This window comes from Nomascus leucogenys, chromosome 11 (assembly GCF_006542625.1).
Source record: "Nomascus leucogenys isolate Asia chromosome 11, Asia_NLE_v1, whole genome shotgun sequence".
Classification (NCBI taxonomy): domain Eukaryota; kingdom Metazoa; phylum Chordata; class Mammalia; order Primates; family Hylobatidae; genus Nomascus; species Nomascus leucogenys.
In genome coordinates this window covers 46287956-46304780 of record NC_044391.1, presented here as the reverse complement: position 1 = coordinate 46304780, position 16825 = coordinate 46287956, and the positions used below count along the sequence as shown (strand labels likewise).

Here is a 16825-nt window from a genome sequence, read left to right as displayed (position 1 = left end):
CACATGATAACCTTCCAAATGAAGGTACATGTGTGACATCTATTTGTCATAACGCATTAGGACACAGACCTCTGGGATTAACTCCTGCCTCTTGAGTGGGCAGGTGCAGGACTTGACACTGGGTGCAATGTTGTACAATATTTTTTGCCTGTTTCTAGGTGACATCAAATTTGTTTTTTAATCCTGCTGCATTTACATGAGTCAAAGCATGAACTTCTTGTGCTTTTATGAATGCAGATGATACCGGTAAGTCAGCTTGTTCATTTGCTTTAGTTAAAGGCCCTGGTAAATTAGTGTGTGCTCAAATATGAGTAATATAAAATGGGAAATTTCTTTTTCTTACAATTTGTTGTAATAAATTGAACAGCTGGTTTAACTAATCATCCATGCTATAATTAGAGCTGTCTTAACATCCTTCTGGCCTGTACTACATATGCAGAATCGGATACAATATTAATAGGTTGATTAAAATCTTGCAACACTGTAGTGACTGTAACCAACTCTGATTGATATTGAGTTTTGGTTACTTGCTCTTTTGGCCCTGTGTAAGCCGCTTTTCCATTGTTGGAACCATCAGTATATACTGTCAGAGCATTTTCTAAAGGTTCATGACTGGTAATTTTAGGTAAAATCCAAGTAGTCAATTTTAAAAACTGGAGGATTTTTGGTTTTGGGTAATGATTATCAGTAATTCCCACACAATCAGCAAGACCAATCTGCCATGCACCAGAATTGATAAAGGCTTGTCTAACTTGTTCCTTGGTTAAAGGGACAACTATTTTGTCTGGGTCATTTCCACAGAATTTAATTATTTGTAATCTTGCCTGACAAATTAATGTAGCTATTTGGTCCAAGTACAATGTAAAAGTCTTAATTGTACTGTGAGGAAGGAATGACCACTCCACAAGATCAGTATTTTGAACAATGATGCCTGTTGGAGAATGTGCAGTAGCAAAAATCAAAAGTTGGAGTGGGGCTAAGGGATCTATTCTATTTATTTGCACTGACTGAAATTTTTCTTCCACTAATTTAGTTTCTTTTGTTGCCTCTGGGGTTAATATTCTTTTACTATTTAAGTCTGGGTCTCCTCTTAAGATAGAGACCAAATTTGACATGGCATAAGTAGGAATGCCTAGAGTTGGCCGAATCCAATTAATATCTCCTAGCAATTTTTGAAAATCATTTAATGTTTTTAATGTGGCTTTTCTTATTTCTATTTTTTGTGGCTTAATTTTTTTATTTTCTATCTGCATCCCCAAATAATGAAAAGGAGTAGAGGTTTGAATCTTATCAGATGCTGTTGCCAGTCATGCATTGGCAACCTCTGCTTGCAGAACTGTGTGTAACAGTCAATTAATTTGTCTCTCGTTTCTGCAGCACATAAAATATCAACATAATGAAAGATATAACAGTCTGAAAATTTATCTCTAACTGGTTGAAGAGCTTGACCTACGAAAGTCTGACAAATAGTTGGACTATTAAGCATTCCCTGAGGTAATACTTTCCACTGAAACCTGGTGGCCGGTTCTCTATTATTTATGGCTGGTATAGTAAAGGCAAATTTGTCACAATCCTGCTCCGCCAGAGGAATGGTAAAAAAGCAGTCCTTCAGATCAATTATAATTAAAGGCCAGTCTTTGGGGATCATGGCCGGAGAGGGCAACCCCGGTTGGAGATGCCCCACGGATTGAATTAAGGCATTTACGGCCCTTAAGTCAGTTAACATACGCCATCTGCTGGATTTTTTCTGAATTACAAACACAGGAGAATTCCAAGGCGAGAATGAAGGCTCAATATGTCCGTTTTCTAATTGTTCCTTTGCCAATAAATGTAAAGCCTCGAGTTTTTGTTTTGGTAGCGGCCACTGATCTACCCATACAGGTTTTTCTGTTTTCCAAGTTAATGGAATGGGTTTAGGAGGCTCTACAGTGGCCGCCCCTAAAAAGGATACCCTGTTGCTTTTCTTTCTTGACTTTCCTCAGTCTCGATTGGGACTTTAATGCCATTTTCATTTTTTCCTAGTCCCTTTCCTAGTATATATCCCATCTTAGTCATGATTTTTTGACTCGTGGGGCTGTATAATGGAGTGGGCATAGTGATTTCCACACCCCGTTGTGATAAATCTTGACCCCACAGATTAACAGGAATTGAAGTAATCATTGGTTGAACAGTACTTTCTTGATTATCTGGCCCTAAAAAATTAAAATCATAGTACTTTGATATACTTCTGAGGCACTGCCTAAGCCGACAAGTCCTGTAACAGCCTTTTGTTTAGGCCAATTTTTTGGCCACTGATTTAAAGCAATGGTAAGAGACATCTGCTCCAGTGTCTACTAACCCTTCAAACTGTTTTCCTTGAATAATGGCCTTACACACAGGTCTGCTCTCTGAGACCTGACTTGCCCAATATGCAGCCTTTCCTGCTGGATCAGTGCTTCCAGACCCTCCTGTTCTTTTTATCTCACTGTTTTCAACCTTAATATAAGGCAGGAATAATAATTGGGCAATCCTGTCTCCTGGACTGGCACTCCAAGGAATTGAGGAGCTAATAACCAATTGAATTTCACCTTTGTAGTCTGAATCAACCACACCAGTATGAATTTGAACTCCCTTTAGATTTAGACTCAATCTTCCTAAGATTAGTCCTACAGTCCCCTCAGGCAGTGGACCATATATCCCTGTGGGGATTTTTTGTGGGGGCTCCCCTGGAAGCAGAAAGACTGTATAGTACACAAATCTACTGGTGCACTGCTGCTTGTGGCCAGGGACAATTGCTGTATTGTGGTAACTGGCCCATTCCCTGAGGCACTTGTGACAGTGGGGGTTGTTGTCCCTGAAAACCCTGAGGAACAAAGGTCTGAATTGGGAATGCCCCAGTTTGTTGCGGGGCCTGAGGCTGGCCCCTCTTCTCGTTTCCCAACAATGGTTGCCCATTTTTATCAAATTTAGAACGACATTGATTAGCCCAATGTTTTCCTTTTTTACATCTTGGACATAAGTCAGGTGGCTGTTTATCTGTTGTTGTAGTAGTTTGAATAGTTATATTTTGTTTATTTGAAGCTGGGCAATTCTTTTTTAGATGACCAATTTGTCCACAATTATAACATTTTCCCCTAAATGTTCTAACTTGTCCTCCTAAAGCAACTCCCATTATTGCTTAAGCCATAAGCATAGCTTTATGCATAGCTCCTCCAATTCTATCACAGGCTTTTACGTACTCTGAGATTACATATGATCCTGCTTGGACCTTTCCTTTTAACGGCTTAATGGCTGATTGACACTCAGGATTGGCATTTTCATATGCCATCAACTCCACTATGACCTTATGGGCATTCTCATCGGTAACTGACTTTCCAGCAGCATCTTGGAGCCTTGCCACAAAATCAGGGTAGGGCTCCTTAGAGCCTCGTGTTATTGTATTGAATGAGGGGCAGGCGGTTCCTGGGTCTTGGATTTTTTCCCAGGCTCTAAGGCAGATAGGTCTAACTTGCTCAATGGCCTCATTTTACATTATTGCTTGTTGATTAGTAGTGCTCCAATTTTGACCTGTTCCTAATAGTTGATCTGCATCTATGTTAACTGGAGGATTGGCAGCCCTATTTTTTCGGACCTGTTCTTGTGCCCCATCAATCCACCAAGTCTTAAATTGTAAAAATTGAGAGGGTGAGAGTGATGATATGGCCAAAATCTCCCAATCATAAGGAATGAGTCTATGTCCATGAGCAATGGAATCTAATAATGTCCTCATATAAGGGGAATTGAGTCTATATTGTTTTACTCCCTCTTTCATATCTTTTAGCATTTTTATAGAAAAGGACTCATATCTGGCCTCAGCTAGGGGAGGTGCTCCCTCTTGGGCCTCTTCTTCAGGTGGTGTCGGTTCTAATATTACTGGGAATTACCACGCCTCAATATCTCCTTGTTTTCTTGCCTTATCAATAATTTTATGTAATGCACTACCCTGTCCACTAGGTGGTGGTGTAGGATTAAGTCTCATAGTGGGCGGCTGAGGATATAGCGCCCTGCCCTGTGGTGCTGGAAACATTCCTGGCTGTCCATACTGACTTTCTGGGGAGGGCTGATCCTGAAGTTTGGCTGGCGGCCAGTATCGATAGGCTACTGGCGGTTGGGTCTTATTTTCCACTGGCTGATATTGTGGATATTGTATTTGGATTGGCATTGCCGTGACAGAGACTCTATCTTTTTCTATCTGATATTCTTTTTGGGTTTGTACTTGTCTAACCTGCATTTGAGGTTGTAATGTTACAGGCATCTGAACTGCTGGGAGAGGATTTGGCCATCGTGGTTTAGACTCTGATGGCCCCACTAATTCTGGAGCTTTTTCTTCTAATTTTAACATTTCAGGATATATCACTTCCTGTAGTTGATTATAGTCAACATTTTGCGTTGACCAAGCCATTACCGGCTCTGCTACATATAGGTTCTTCCGAGCGCATAAGCTTACCGCAAGGCTGACCATAGACGTACTCAGGAATCTCTTGTTGACTTGTCCTCAATGACCATGCTCGAGTGTACCTTCACCCTAGAGAAAAGCACCTACGTTGGGCACCAGATGAAGGGGTGGCCTCCCCTCCACACATGTGGGTGTTTCTCGTCAGGTGGAACGAGAGACTTGAGAAAAGAAAGAGACACAGAGATAAAGTATAGAGGAAGAAAAGTGGGCCTAGGGGACTGGCGCTCACCATATGGAGGACCCACACCAGCACTGGTCTCTGAGTTCCCTCAGTATTTATTGATCATTATCTCTACCTTCTCGGAGAGGGGGATGTGGTGGGACAATAGGGTACTAGTGGGGAGAGGGTCAGCAGGAAAACATGAACAGAGGTCTCTGTGTCATAAATAAGTTTAAGGAAAGGTGCTGTGCCTTGATGTGCACTTATACAAACATCTCGGTGCATTAAAGAGCAGTATTGCCGCTAGCACGTCTCACCTCCAGCCCTAAGGCAGTTTTCTCCTCTCTCAGTAAATAGAACATACAATTGGGTTTTACACTGAGACATTCTATTGCCCAGGGACAAGCAGGAGACAGATGCCTTCCTCTTATTTCAACTGCAAAGAGGCCTTCCTCTTTTACTAATCCTCCTCAGCACAGACCCTTTACGGGTGTCGGGCTGGGGGGCGGTCAGGTCTTTCCCTTCCCACGAGGCCATATCTCAGGCTATCACATGGGGAGAAACCTTGGACAATACCTGGCTTTCCTAGGCAGAGGTCCCTGTGGACTTCCCCAGTGTATTGTGTCCCTGGGTACTTGAGATTAGAGAATGGTGATGACTTTTAACAAGCATGCTGCCTTCAAGCACTTTTTTAACAAAGCACATTCTGCATAGCCCTAAATCCATTAAACCTTGAGTCAACACATGTTTCTGCGAGCACGGGGTTGGGGCTAGGGTTGTAGATTAACAGCATCTCAAGGCAGAAGAATTTTTCTTAGTACAGAACAAAATGGAGTCTCTTATGTCTACTTCTTTCTACATAGACACAGTAACAGTCTGATCTCTCTTTCTTTTCCCCCCAAAGACCAGCTTGGCCAACACGGTGAAACCCTGTCTCTACTAAAAATACAAAAAAATTTAGCCAGGCGTGATGGCACATGCATGGATTCTCAGCTACTTGGGAGCTGAGGCAAGAAAATCACTTGAATCCGGGAGATGGAGGTTGCAGTGAGCTGAGATCATACCACTGCACTTCAGCCTGGGCAACAGAGCAGGACTCTGTCTCAAAAAAAAAAAAAAAAAAAAAGAATGCACCATTTTGCCTCATCTCTCAGCATTTGACGTAACTGATCATTCCTTCTTAAAACACTTTTTTCACATGGCCTCTGGGTTTCCATGCTCTCTTAATTTTTCTCCTTCCTCACTGGCTATTCCTTCTTAGTCTCCATTGCTGTTTCCTTCTCATCTACCTGAAGTGACCCAGGGTTCAATCCTCAAACTTCCCTTTTTCATCCTTCCCCTTCTGTTTTGTATATAAAGGTATGCCCTGGGTGACCTTATCAAACTCTTGTAGCTTTAAATGTTATTTCGTGATGACTTTCAAACATATCTGTAATCCAAACACCTCCCTAGAGTCACATACTTGCACATATATGTCTATTGAACATCTTCATTTGCTATCTAGTAGTTCAAAACCAGACTTTTCACATTCCCTCCCAGGTCTGCTCCTATCACAGTGAGGAGTTCTCAGTAAGTAGCACTTCCATTGTTCCAACCTTTCAGGCAAAACATGCATAGTCTTCCTTGTCTTCTCTTTTCATGTTACATGTCCATTCCACCAACAAATCCTCTTTAGTATACCTTCAAAATATATCCACTATCTAATGATACCTCACTTCCTCCACCCTTACCTCCACGATCATCTGGTCTGAGCCAGGTGGATTATTGTTGTAGCCACCTAATTTCTATCCATGTAGCTTCTGCACTTTCCCATTAACTATCTTTGTATTTACTAATTTTGGCTCCCCAACTCAGAGTAAAAGTCAATTTTTTAAAAAATGGCCCAGACTGAGGTCAGATGGATTTTTTCCTGTCTCTGAACTTTAGGCCTTGAATAGGTTCCAATTTTGTAAAGTGGTTTATTTCTAATCCCTGCCCTTTTGTGGGTGAAGGCCTTGTCTCTTGAATTTTTTCAGAACGCCAAGATACAACCTTAGGCTATTGAAGCCAGCAAATGTCCCAAGGGTAGCTCTAACTTCAGAACATGTTCACCTCTCCAGTTTCTGGCTCTCACTTCATTGCTTGATCTTATTTTCTTTTACTTTTTTTTTTTTTTTTTTGAGATGGAGTCTTGCTCTGTCACCCAGGCTGGAGTGCAGGGTGCAATCTTGGCTCACTGCAACCTCCACCTCCTGGGTTCAAGTGATTCTCCTGCCTCAGCCTCCCAAGTAGCCGGGACTACAGGTGCATGCCACCATGCCCAGCTAATTTGTGTGTGTGTGTGTATTTTTAGTAGAGACGGGGTTTCACGAGTGTTAGCCAAGATGGTCTCAATCTCCTGACCTCGTGATCCACCCACCTCAGCCTTTCAAAGTGCTGCTATTACAGGCGTGAGCCACTGCACCCACCCTTAATCTTGTCTATATTTTTAAAAGGATGTTTGTCATATTTTACCCACCATTTATTGGTGTTTGTTAGGAAATCTGATATACCATTCAGATACCAACTGTATCCACCTACTATCACAGTCATAATATACAACAGTTCTATTAACCATCCCTAAATTCCCTCATGCTTTCTTGTCAACCCCTCCCCTTTCACCATTCCCAGCCTATGAAAAACTACTCACCAAATTCCATCCCTATAGTTTTGCTTTGTCAAGAATGTCCTATAAATAGAATCAAAATATGGCTTTTTTCACTTAGCAAAATATATTTAAGATTTATCCATATTGTTGCATGGATCAATTTGTTTCTGTTATTGTTGAGTAATGTTGCATGAATCAATACTTTGTTTCTCTTATTGCTGAGTAATGTTCCAGTGTCTGGAGGTGCCAAAGTTTGCTGATTGATTCATTCGCCTTTTGAGGGACATCTGGTGTTCCAGTTTGGAACACTTCTGAATAAAGCTGTTATAATCTTTGACATATTGATGTTTGTGTGAGCATAAGTGTGAATACTAATGTGACCACTGTATCATATGCTAAATGTATGTTTAACATTATAAGAAACTACCACATTCTTTCTTACCATAGTTACAGCGTTTTGCACTCTCAGCAACAGTATTTGAGAATTTTTGTGTTCTGTTTCTTGATCTGTATTTCTAACTGAGGTATTCTTTATCACTGCAGACTCCTTCCCTTATATTGGATAATTGCTTTTCTTTTTCTTTTTCTTTTTTTTCTTTTTTTTGAGCCGGAGTCTCACTCTGTTGCCCAGGCTGGCTGGCTTGCTAGTGGTGAGATCTTGGCTCACCGTAACCTCTGCCTCCCTGGTTCAAGTGATTCTCCTGTCTCAGCCTCCCAAGTAATTGGGATTACAGGCGCCTGCCAACACACCCAGCTGATTTTGTATTTTCTTTTTTTTGAGACAAAGTCTTGCACTGTCACCCAGGCTGGAGTGCAGTGGTGTGATCTCGGCTCATTGCAACCTCTGCCTCCCAGGTTCAAGCGATTCTCCTGCATCAGCCTCCCGAGTAGCTGGGATTACAGGCACCCACCACCATGCCTGGCTAATTTTTTGTATTTTTAGTAGAGACGGGTTTCATCATGTTGGCCAGGTTGGTCTCAAACTCCTGACCTCAAATGATCCACCTGGCTTGGCCTCCCAAATTGCTGGGATTACAGGCGTGAGCCACTGTGCCTGGCCTGAATAATTGCCTTTTTTCTTTCCAACATTCCATGAGATTATAGAACGCTTTCATTATGTTTTAGACCTGTAGTAGTGCCTGGGAGCTCTAGGATATGTTCTTCCCAGAACACACAGAATTGTCCTTGAATAGACAAGTAAATAAGAGAAGACATGAGGCAAAGCATGAAGAAACAAAGGAAACTATGAACTAAGGATAAGTAAACAAAAGCAACTTAGTATCCTATTTGAAAGGGATAGGGAGAGCTAAAGAAGAGCAATTGGAGAGGCATGTAGGATCATAGATTTAGTATGGAGGTGCTTTTGTTTCTATCTATAAGGAAGTTATAGGGAAACCACAGATCACTGGTTCCTAGGCATATACCACTAGGGTGGTATGAAGGGTTGATTACAGAGGAACAGGACAACGGTATTTTGGAGTGACAGAAGTATGATGGTGGGTGGATACATTATTTGAGTCCTTATAAGTCAAAGTTTCTTTTGTTTTTTCTCCTGTTTTTCATTCACCTGGTTTTTATTGAGTGCTAGACATCACAAAGAAAAGTTACAAGATTTCAGTCCTTGGATAACATTATACAAAATCCAATAAAGATTTAAGTTTGCTATGGCAAGCAGTATTGAATCACCTTAATCCAAATGTTTGAATTTGAGCTGATTCAATGATGATTCAGACTTCAGACTCTGTCCAGATCGGTCTACTGTTTCTCCTTTATTCCTCGGTATAGCCCTCAGGGTTCCCAACCCAAAGTATAAAGAATTTATGGCAGGCCCTGTCCTCCAGTTATTGTTGCCCAGCCCTGTGACACAGTCCAAAACACTGTTTAGTTTCTCCCCCTGTTAGCTTTTTCTAGAATTATAAGACTTCTCTAAGTGGAAATGTGGACCCAAATGTTGGGCTTATCTCTTTGACTTTTCATATTTTTCAATTTTTAGCCGCCCACTCTTTATTCTTATGTAAACACTCCAGTCCCTTCACTCAGGTGCCTTTTATAATTTGTTTAATTTGTATAATTGCTATCATTTAGAAAGTTGGTGTAAATTACCTAAATTACCAGAAATGAATGTTTAAGATTTAGGGACTGAAAATTAAATTGAGACCTGAAGAATGAGAAAGAGCATTTGTATAGTCTCATCCAGAGCAGTCCAAAGAAATGGAATAGGCTCTGGCTAGCTTTTAATTGAAAAAGGTCTGTGACTTTTTCAGAGTTGAAAGGAAGCTAGTTTTTCTGGCAAATAAGGAGCAAAGCTGAGAAGGCTGAACAGACACATAAGCAAGGACAAGATCATGGAAGGGGAAATAAGTCAAAGTCATTGAAGAGTTTGGATTTTATATTGTTTAACATGGAAGCTACTAAAAAGTATTAAGCAGATAAAGAAAATCATCATCTGAATCTGAATCAGTTAATAGGAAGGATTAAAAGTACAGATCTCCAGGATCTTTTTCTGATTCACTAGCAGTTAGTCTGGTGTAATGTTGGACAGCTATAATTTTAACATGCTCCCCAGGTGATTTTGATCCCCACCAGAGCTTGAGTACTCACTTTAAAATTTTTCTTAATCTCTTTCCTTATCTTCTCAGGTGAGTTTTCATTATTCTCTAATCTCTCAGATGCCCCTTACATATATTAATACATGAGATCCTTCTAAGCTAATTTTTTTAATTCTATATAGGAACATTAGTGTACCATGAAATCAGTGTAGTGGGGTTTGTCTGTGTGTGTATGAGAGAGAGAAATTGAAAAAAATAGAAATGTTGCAGAATAGAACAGAAAGCAGGGAAGATACTGTTTTATGAAACTGTGTATATATAGTAGGTTGTGATGTGAAAGGTAGGTATCATTATGGGTCATAATATTTGAAACAAACTCATGCATGTCTGTTATTTCTTATGGGCATTATTTTCCTATTATTTGTCTTTGCTATAGAAGTTATATTTCTCAATTTTTTTATTCTCTCTTATCTTTCAGACTTGCCTTCAAGGTATGCAAGTAAGGACTTATCTCCAGAAAAGAACACTTATGAAACACAATTATCCCAATGGGAAATGAGTGACAGACTTGAAAACTGTGATCTTGAAGAGTCCAATTCCAGGGATTATTTGGAAGCCAAAGGCAAGAGGGAGAAGCAACAAGAAAATCAGAAGGAATATTTCAGGCAAGGGATGATCATATATGACAAAATGTCCATTTTCAACCAGCATACTTACTTATCTCAACATTCAAGATGTCATTCTACTGAGAAACCCTATAAATGTAAGGAATGTGGGAAAGCCTTCAGACGAGCCTCACACCTAACACAACATCAAAGTATTCATACTGGTGAAAAACCTTATGAATGTAAGCAATGCGGGAAGGCCTTTAGTCGTGATTCACAACTCAGTCTTCATCAGAGACTTCATACTGGTGAGAAACCCTATGCATGTAAGGAATGTGGGAAGGCCTTTACTCAAAGCTCACAACTTATTTTACATCATAGAATTCATACTGGTGAAAAACCATATAAATGTGAAGAATGTGGGAAAGCCTTTATTCGTAGCTCACAACTTACCCGACATCAAAAAGTTCATACTGGTGAGAAACCTTATGAATGTAAAGAATGTGGGAAGGCCTTTACTCAGAATTCACAACTTACACTACACCAGAGACTTCATACTGGTGAGAAGCTCTATGAATGTAAAGAATGTAGGAAGGTCTTTACTCAGCTCTCACAACTTATTCTGCATAAGAGAATTCATACTGGTGAGAAACCCTATGAATGTAAGGAATGTGGAAAAGCTTTTATTTGTGGCTCACAGCTTTCTCAACATCAGAAAATTCATAATGGGGAAAAACCATATGAATGTAAGGAATGTGGAAAGGCCTTTATTCGGGGCTCACTACTGATGCAACATCAGAGGATTCATACTGGTGAAAAACCCTATAAATGCGAAGAATGTGGGAAGGCCTTTATCCGTGGCTCACAACTTACTCAACACCAGAGAATTCACACCAATGAAAAGCCCTATGAATGTAAGGAATGTGGAAAGATGTTTAGTCATGGCTCGCAACTTACTCAACATCAGAGAATACATACTGGTGAGAAACCCTATCAATGTAAGGAATGTGGAAAGGCGTTTAATCGTGGCTCACTCCTTACACGACACCAGAGGATTCATACTGGTGAGAAACCCTATGAATGTAAAGAATGTGGAAAAACCTTTAGTCGTGGCTCAGAACTTACTCAACATGAGCGAATTCACACGGGTGAGAAACCCTATGAATGTAAGGAATGTGGGAAATCTTTTATTCGTGGCTCACAGCTTACTCAACATCAGAGAATCCATACTGGTGAGAAACCTTATGAATGTAAAGAATGTAGAATGGCCTTTACTCAGAGTTCACATCTTTCCCAACATCAAAGACTTCACACTGGTGAGAAACCCTATGTGTGTAATGAATGTGGAAAGGCCTTTGCGCGTGGCTTACTACTTATACAACATCAGAGAATTCATACTGGTGAGAAACCATATCAATGTAAGGAATGTGGGAAAGCCTTTATTCGTGGTTCACAGTTGACTCAACATCAGCGAATTCACACTGGAGAAAAACCCTATGAATGCAAGGAGTGTGGTAAGGCCTTTAGTCATGGCTCTCAGCTTACTCTACATCAGAGAATCCATACTGGTGAGAAGCCCTATGAATGCAGAGAATGTAGAAAGGCCTTTACTCAGAGCTCACATCTTTCTCGGCATCAGAGAATTCATACTGGTGAGAAACCATATCGATGTAAGGAATGTGGAAAGGCCTTTACTCGTGGTTCACAGCTAACTCAACATCAGAGAATTCATATCAGTGAGAAATCTTTTGAATATAAGGAATGTGGGATTGACTTTAGTCATGGCTCGCAAGTTTACATGTGAATTGTCTGATTCTTTGAGATCACTATGAAGAGGTTCTCTGGTTGTTATCAGCAAAGAATTCTCACAAATGTGAATATGGGCACACATTTGCCTCAAATCACAGCATCAGATAATTTATGTGAGAGAAAGAAAATGTTAGTGTCATTCATATAGAAAAACCTATCATTACTGGAAACCTATTAAACATTAGCAAATCGGAGAATAGTTTTAATATAGTAAATGTAGGAAGCCCTTTAGCCATATTGAAAACAAATATCTTTTTCAACATTATCTTAGCTCTACTAGTTGATCTTTTTGTTATATGTATCATGATACTTAACCTCTACCTTGGTTTAATCATTTTAAGGTAGACCTAAGTATATTACCTTTATTATAAGATTCTTGGAAGTATTATGTAAGTTATTACATGTAAAAGCTCTTAGAATGGTGCCTTGAACATAGTATACTACAAATATTAGCTACCATTTTCACTAGTATTATTTTAGAGAATTTGCATGAGAGGAGAGTACTTATGAGTGTAATGAAAATAGGAGAGTACTTATGAGTGTAATGAATATCAACACATCCTAGATGACTTGGTTGGGGGGCACTGTATGCCATAATGAATGTGAGAAAGCTGTCATTTAAATCTCATCCATTATTGCTATAAGAGGAAATTCATACTGTTAAAAAAAAAAACCCAGTGGATTTAATCAGTGTATTATTGCGCACAGCTGTTAGAGAAGTGGGGCAAGGTGTGAAGTGATTTTTAACAAAGTCTAAGATCCAAAGTCTAATAAATCTAGGAATTTTTTTAAAACCTGAATGTATTGCTTTTGAAGTAAACAAAATAAGAACTGATATTACAGACTATTTTGCAATGAAAAATGATGAGAGTTTGTGATACAGACTGCTTTTTTCCTACCCTATATCTATTTTCTCTTTTTTAGTAACAAATTTCTGGGCAGAAAAACTATCCCAGCCTTCCTTGCAGGTCAACAAGCTAGAAGTGGTATTTATATGAGTAGGAGATTTATGAAATCCATTTTTCCTGTCTTTTTTTCCCTGCCTACAATGTGGACATCTAAGCTGGAGCTCCGATACTCTCATGGGGACTTTGAGAATGGTATCTGGGTGTTATGGATCATGGAGCAGAAATACAGAAGGAGTCTGCAACCCTGATGACTTTGTGGAATAGCCATACTAGCTCTGGTCTGCTTGCCTCCTGTATTTCTTTAAATAAAATTAAACATCTTATTTGTTGATGCTATTGTAGTTCTGTTATTGAAAATAAAAATTCTTAAGGATATAAAATTTTGTACCTGGAAGTGGGATGCTATGGGTAAAAGAAATCTCAAATGGGGTATTGACATAGGGCCACTGAGAATGAGGAACTGCCCAAATTAAGCTAGGAATTTGAAGTTTCTTGTTTTAATAGGCAGGACGTTTTGTCACTGCCTCCCACTCTTACAAGCATGCCTTGTATCAGTTGATGCTATAATGTTAGAGGAAATGCTAGAAGTGATTCAGAATATGTGTGTTGCATGTTTCTTGCTGCTTTCAGTAATGTCTTGTGAAAGAGATAAATTTAGAGTAGAGCTAGGCAGCCCACTAGCAGCAACTGAAAGCAATATTGCTTTGGTAAGATGTTATCTATGATGGCAGGCTCTCAGTCCTCCACCCTTAATCCACTTACAGTGATTTAATATGACAACCTGAACAAGAAATTAGGCCAGTGCCAATGCATACAAAGGCAGTCTGCTAGTAAGTATGGTTATGCTTTCCTCACAGGAGCCTATTGTTCTAAAAGTAGTTATTAGGTACTTAATATATTCCAGCCACTATGTTAGGTGTTTCGGATATTTGTCAGTGAACAATTCTAACAGGAGGAGATAATCATACACACAGAGTATGTTAGAACGTAAGTGTTAGGGGGAAAAAGTCATTCAAAAGACAATGGGAAGGATATCATTTAGGTTGCTTTGGGAAATACAGTGATCAAGGTAGAACATCAAGAAGGATAGACATGAGCCAAGACTTGAAGGACTGTGGTGATTCCAGGCAGAGGAGAGAAGTCCTACAATGGGACTACACTGAAGTGTTTTAGGAAAATTGAAGTTATTGAAGAACACTGTGCAAAGGGATGGTTCCTAGAGCAGAACTGAGAGATAACAGCTATGTCTTGCCAAGCGTGCAAGCCATTATAAAGATACTTTATTTTGAGGGAAACACGACTGTTGAAAAAAAAACAAAATCGATGGGAGGAACCAAGATGGCCGAATAGGAACAGCTCTGGTCTACAGCTCCCAGCGTGAGCAACGCAGAAGACAGGTGATTTCTGCATTCCCAACTGAGGTACCGGGTTCATCTCACTGGGGAGTGCCAGACAGGTGCAGGACAGTGGGTGCAGCACACCATGCATGAGCCGAAGCAGGGCGAGGCATCGCCTCACCTGGGAAGTGCAAGGGGTCAGGGAATTCCCTTTCCTAGTCAAAGTGGTGACAGACGACACCTGGAAAATCGGGTCACTCCCATCCTAATACTGCGCTTTTCCAACGGTCTTAAAAAATGGCACACCAGGAGATTATACCCCACGCCTGGCTCAGAGGGTCCTACGCCTATGGAGTCTTGCTCATTGCTAGCACAGCAGTCCGAGATAAAACAGCAAGGCTGGGGGAGGGGCACCCACCATTGCCGAGTTAGTTTGATGAGGTAAACAAAGCAGCCAGGAAGCTCGAACTGGGTGGAGCCCACCACAGCTCAAGGAGGCCTGCCTGCCTCTGTAGGCTCCACCTCTGGGGGCAGGGCACAGACAAAAAGCAGTAACTTCTGCAGACTTAAATGTCCCTCTCTGACAGCTTTGAAGAGACTAGTGGTTCTCCCAGCATGCAGCTTGAGATCTGAGAATGGGCAGACTGCCTCCTCAAGTGGGTCCCTGACCCCTGAGTAGCCTAACTGGGAGGCATCCCCCAGTAGGGGTGGACTGACACCCTACATGGCTGGCTACTCTTCTGAGACAAAATTTCCAGAAGAACGATCAGGCAGCAGCATCTGTGGTTCACCAATATCCGCTGTTCTGCAGCCATCACTGCTGATACCCAGGCAAACAGGGTCTGGAGTGGACCTCCAGCAAACTCCAACAGACCTGCAGCTGAGGGTCCTGTCTGTTAGAAGGAAAACTAACAAACAGAAATGACATCCACACCAAAAACCCATCTGTACATCACCATCATCAAAGACCAAAGGTAGATAAAACCACAAAGATGGGGAAAAAACAGCAGAAAAACTGGGAACTCTAAAAATCAAAGCGCCTCTCCTCCACCAAAGAAAGGCATCTCCTCACCAGCAATGGAACAACGCTGAAAGGACAATGACTTTGACGAGTTGAGAGAAGGCTTCAGACGATCAAATTACTCCGAGCTACGGGAGGAAATTCGAACCAATGACAAAGAAGTTAAAAGCTTGGAAAAAAAATTAGACAAATGGATAACTAGAATGACCAACGCACAGAAGTCCTTAAAGGACCTGATGGAGCTGAAAACCAAGGAATGAGATTACGTGACGAATGCAGAAGCCTCGGTAGCCGATGCGATCAACTGGAAGAAAGGGTATCAGTGATGTAAGATGAATGAAAATGAAATGAGAGAAGTTTAGAGAAAAAAGAATAAAAACAAACAAACAAAACCTCCAAGAAATATGGGACTATGTGCAAAGACCAAATCTACGTCTGATTGGTGTACCTGAAAGTGACGGGGAGAACGGAACCAAGTAGGAAAACACTCTACAGGATATTACACAGGAGAACTTCCCGAATCCAGCAACGCAGGCCAACATTCAGATTCAGGAAATACAGAGAACGCCACAAAGATACTCCTCGAGAAGAGCAACTCCAAGACACATAATTGTCAGATTCACCAAAGTTGAAATGTAGGAAAAAATGTTAAGGGCGGCCAGAGAGAAAGGTCGGGTTACCCACAAAGGGAAGCCCATCAGACTAACAGCTGATCTCTCGGCAGAAACTCTACAAGCCAGAAGAGAATGGGGGCTGATATTCAACATTCTTAAAGAAAAGAATTTTCAATCCAGAATCTCATATCCAGCCAAACTAAGCTTCATAAGTGAAGGAGAAATGAAATACTTTACAGACGAGCAAATGCTGAGTGATTTTATCACCACCAGGCCTGCCCTAAAAGAGCTCCTGAAGGAAGCACTAAACATGGAAAGGAACAACCGGTACCAGCCACTGCAAAAGCATGCCAAATTGTAAAGACTGTCGAGGCTAGGAAGAAACTGCATCAACTAATGAGCAACATAAGCAGCTAACATCATAATGACAGGATCAAATCCACACATAACAATATTAACTTTAAATGTAAATGGGCTAAATGCTCCAATTAAAAGACACAGACTGGCAAATTGGATAAGGAGTCAAGACCCATCAGTGTGCTGTGTTCAGGAAGCCCATCTCACGTGCGGAGACACACCTAGGCTCAAAATAAAGGGATGGAGGAAGATCTACCAAGCAAATGGAAAACAGAAAAGGCAGGGGTTGCAATCCTAGGCTCTGATAAAATAGACTTTAAACCAACAGAGATCAAAAGAGACAAAGAAGGCCATTACATAATGGT

The 16825-nt window shown here is 40.8% G+C and overlaps 1 protein-coding gene across 2 annotated transcripts in view; it reads left to right on the top strand.

Moving 5' to 3' along the window:
* Nucleotides 1-13454, top strand: part of ZNF420 (zinc finger protein 420) — a 47218-nt gene extending 33764 nt beyond the window's left edge. For both annotated transcript variants that reach the window (XM_012510388.2, XM_030822284.1), the window contains one exon: nt 10288-13454. In XM_012510388.2, the coding sequence (XP_012365842.2) occupies nt 10288-12218 (1931 nt within the window). In that variant the 3' untranslated portion in view covers nt 12219-13454. The remainder of the gene's footprint in view (nt 1-10287) is intronic.
* The last annotated feature ends 3371 nt before the right edge of the window (nt 13455-16825 follow it).